Here is a 4,538-nt window from a genome sequence, read left to right on the forward strand (position 1 = left end):
ATTTTATGTCTCAAATCTAGATTGTTATAATATCATTAAATAGTGTACAGAAAAATTGAATAGAAATAAGAACCGACCTACAGTATATCTACCGTAGTTTTGTTTGTTTGTTTTTTTACATCATTGTATTTTTATTAGGCCTAGCTGATTAGTCATAACGTTGCCATACCAAATAAACCCAATAGGATACAATAAATGAAATGATTATTATGTGGTCTAGATCTTGCACAAAAAACATTGCCTCTAATTCTAGATTTTAGAGCCACAACCTCTTGCATCTTTGCTAACTAAGATATGTTTCAATGCTGCTACATGTACAGTTCATCCAGTTCGGCATTCGAACTACATTTCACCTGACAGATGCTGCAGATTAAAAAAAAAGTGTTCTAATTTTGAAATTGATGATTTGATATCATCAATTTCAAAATTAAGTAAGTTATAGCTACATTCAAATCTCACTAACAAAAATTAACATTAAATATACATACATATATATGTATCATGCCGTTACAGTTATGTATATGGTACATATACTATTGTGGAGAATATTTGATGTAATGTACTTACAAAAAAATATAAGTGAAAAACAAAATTCCACTTCAAATTGATTTGAACTCCCTTAACTACATATTACGCACCAAGTGCGTAATTCCGTAATATTTCCACTTTTTCCGCATTAGAAAAATACGCAGTTTTTACGCAGATGTGGAGTATTCAGACTAGTCAATTTACGCAAATGCGTAAAAAGAATGGAAACCACAACTGATGGGAATGTGGGACCGATGCATATTTTTTTTACGCAAATGTGTAAATATTGCGTTGAGATTTTCCGCAAGTGTGCAATGTTTCTACGCACTTGATTAATTGTTACGCATAAACATTAAAAATTTTCGCATTATATACGCACATGAAATAAAGATACACACAATCATCTTTCATTTTCTGGCTTTATTTAGAGTATTCGAAGAAGGTTTCAGAATGTCTGTCAGTTTTCTATTTATGAGGGGAACTTCAATGTTGTATTGATAATATCTGAAAAATATAATAATAAACACCATACAATTAATAAGCAATCTCAAAGGACAATTTCAATCAATTGCATTGTTTGGATTTTTGACTTTAATAGCCAATTAATCCTTCCTGCAGAGAATAAATTTAAAGTTTTAATCATAAATTTACTTTTATATTGACACAAATAGGGCTGCAACAATATATTGAATTAGAGATCCCAAGGTAATTGCTCCAACTGAAAAGATGTATTAATGCAACATTAAAGCTACGATTCACTCCATCATTTTCACACAAACTACCTCAAATTTGTTCATTTATTTACCATAGTTACCATGTTGAAGAATTTTTCAGCTAAAAATATGTATCATGATACATATTTATCGCATGCATTGTATCGTTTGATCCCTAAAAAAACACAGAATCTATTTCAAGAGAATATCAAACTTACCACAGAGCATTTCTTTTCTTTCTTTGTCAATTGCTGGTTTACTACCGAATACAGTTGCTGACTTCCCCTCAATCTCCTCTGGGCAAAACATCAATCTCAACAATAGCTTTGTGGCCTTCCCAAAATGTTTTACACCCAATTAATTTGCATTTCAGTTGTTCCTGAAAAGAATAACATTGAATTAAAAATTTAAATTAACACATTTCCATGTAACAAACTATAAGTGTATAAGTGTATTTCTATTTTAAGCAAATCTTAATTTTTGTTGAATATTGAATATGAAAAATCAAAAATATATATGTAGTGTGATCAGCTCTATATATAAAGTACTGTGTTTTATAAATCTACAAGAATAAAATCAAAAAAAAAATCTGGGTTTCTCGAAGTAACGCTATAACTCAAAAACAATATAAGATCAAACCAGTGAGAGTTGTAACCTCAACGAAGATCTGATGTTTTGTTCATTGTTCAAACTCTGTCTCTCACCATGTGGTAATTTGAATACTAACTGTATTCACTGCTATCATGGTTCATTGCAATGAAATTTCTTCACTTTCTCTGAAAGCAAGATCGCTATATTACCCTCATTGCTCTGAGACTCTTGGTTTTGTATTCATCACATGAGGTAGCCACCAGCTACTTCAAGGTGACCTCAAAATGATATGTCTGGTCACAGCCACAGGGTGATAAACCCACATTGATCGATTAAAAAAAGAAAGAAGATAAGCAACAGATTCAACAGAATAAAATAATATATATATTTGTATCATTAAATTTAGACAGTTTCTGATCAACATACCTTACTGTATCCATTGTATAGGGGACAGCTTTCGTTTCCCATTTCCATGTTGGCATTGCTTATGGAGTCACGTGGATTCTGAGCCTGAATAGAAAATTAATGTTTAAAGAATTTTTTTAAAGATCATAAAAAGTTTTGTCATAAATCCAGTGGACATGCTTTTAAATATTACCTTTAAGTTTAATTTAATCATTAATGTGAACAATTTTCATTTAAAAAAGCAGATTTAATAGAAAACCTTTGAACATGAATTAATAATTATGCTCGTTGAGATATATATTGGTATATTCAAAAGTAAAATCTGCTATTATTAATTAATTGCTGGTAAATTTAAATGTATTTTAAAATGAAGTAATGTCCCTATTCTTTACAAGACAAATAGCATTGAATGGCATTTCTATTCTTAGGATTTTCCAAATATTATAGGCAGGTGGGAAAAATTCAGACTTACCACTAGTATAATCATTGTCATTATATCATAATCCCTAGTGAACTTGAAGTAAACAACAATATCTTAAGGCATGTATAACTTCTAGACCAGCAGATTAAATGTAATTTTGAAAAAAAAGATTTACCTGTTTCAGTACTTCAACATCGTGTGTCAGCTGTGCAATTGTGTTCTTCATATCTTGGATTGTGTTGTGTAGCGGAAGACAGTGTCGACAGCAATTGCGGAATGGTCTGTGTGGTGCTAACTGGTGTGTTAACAACAATGAAAGACTGGTCCCAACCATTGAAGATGTGTGTTTTCTTGGTGTCATTTCATCATGCAGGGAGGAAAAGCTAGCAGAGGGTGAAAAAAAGGATTGTGAATGTAAAGATGGAATGTAATTGTTAGGTGAAAAGGATGAATATGGATCTTGGTTAAAATCAGAAATACTATTCAACCTAGTGGGTGTAAATGTTGTAGTTGCAGGTGGGTAAGGAATGAAGGAATCACAAACACTAGGGTGAGAAGGACGGACAGAGGACTCACTCACACGGGGGTTGGGAGAACAGATAGAGGACTCGCACACACGGGGTTTTGGAGGACGGACAGAGGACCCACACACACTGGGGTTGGGAGAAAGGACTCACAAACATGGGAGTTGGGAGAATGGACAGAGGACTCACAAACACTGGGTATGGAAGGACGGACAGAGGACTCACAAACACTGGGGTTGGGAGAAAGGACTCACAAACATGGGAGTTGGGAGAACGGACGGAGGATTCACAGACACTGGGTTTGGGAGGACGGACACAGACTCACAAACACTGGGGTTGGGAGGACGGACACAGGACACAGACTCACAAACACTGGGGTTGAGAGGACGGACACAGGACACAGACTCACAAACACTGGGGTTGGGAGGACGGACACAGGACACAGACTCACAAACACTGGAGTTGGGAGGAAGGACGGAAGACTCACAATTATTGGGGTTGGGAGGAAGGACGCGTACGGAAGACTCACAATCATTGGGGTTGGGAGGACGGAGAGAGGATTTGGAGACACTGGCATCAACTTCTAGTAGCTTCCAGATTTCTGGCTACATGTTCCAACTGTAAAAAAAAGCAAAGCAATCAAATTCTGTAAATAACGATTTACACAAATTCAATTGTAAAAATTAATTCAGTCTCAGTGATCGGTGAAGAAATGTGCCCAGAGAAGCTGTTTTCTTGATTTTTATTACCCTAGGCAACAAATCATTAATTTTGTAGAATTTATTATTAATTATGATAAGTCTACACTTCATTCCAACTAGAAATGTCTAAGACATAAATGCCCTCGCTGCATATGAAATTAGTTCTGCAAAATTTCATGAAACTTAACAATATCTGTATTTTCAACCAATCGGAGACTAGGAAATAATATTTCATTTTTTTCACAATTTTCTTCGCTTTGGCAGACTTTATATGCATACCAAATTTCATTCAAAATGGCCATTATATAAATTTTGACCAATCAGAACTTGAGCCTCCATATATGGCTGCCATCTTGAACTGTAACTCTGTTAATAATGATTGCTGTCACCTTATCATATACCTCCCACCAAGTTTCATTAGAATCCATAAATTAGAACAAAAGTCATTACAGGATATATTTTCAGCCTGACACAGAGGCTGCAATGCATAACGATGGCCATTTGGTGCACAAGTAGACATCATGCTTATAATGCTTATTAAATATGCAGAGTTTGATGATAACTAAATTGGCAGTTATTTAGAAAATAGTTATAATATACATGTGTATATCGAAACTGGACAGCGGCGCGGAACGGGACTGACATTATTGGGTAA

At 34.4% G+C, this 4,538-nt stretch overlaps 1 protein-coding gene across 1 annotated transcript; it reads right to left on the reverse strand.

Moving 5' to 3' along the window:
• Positions 1-1,131: 1,131 nt before the first annotated feature.
• On the reverse strand, positions 1,132-3,808 carry LOC117341300. The gene is made up of 3 exons (XM_033903156.1): positions 2,834-3,808; positions 2,259-2,342; positions 1,132-1,620 (listed from the first exon to the last, which is right to left on the reverse strand). Exons 1-3 carry the CDS (start codon positions 3,017-3,019, stop codon positions 1,528-1,530), a joined length of 363 nt encoding a protein of 120 aa, XP_033759047.1. The 5' UTR covers positions 3,020-3,808; the 3' UTR covers positions 1,132-1,527.
• Between the last annotated feature and the right edge of the window lie 730 nt (positions 3,809-4,538).

Source organism: Pecten maximus, chromosome 13, assembly GCF_902652985.1.
Source record: "Pecten maximus chromosome 13, xPecMax1.1, whole genome shotgun sequence".
Taxonomy (NCBI): Eukaryota; Metazoa; Mollusca; class Bivalvia; order Pectinida; family Pectinidae; genus Pecten; species Pecten maximus.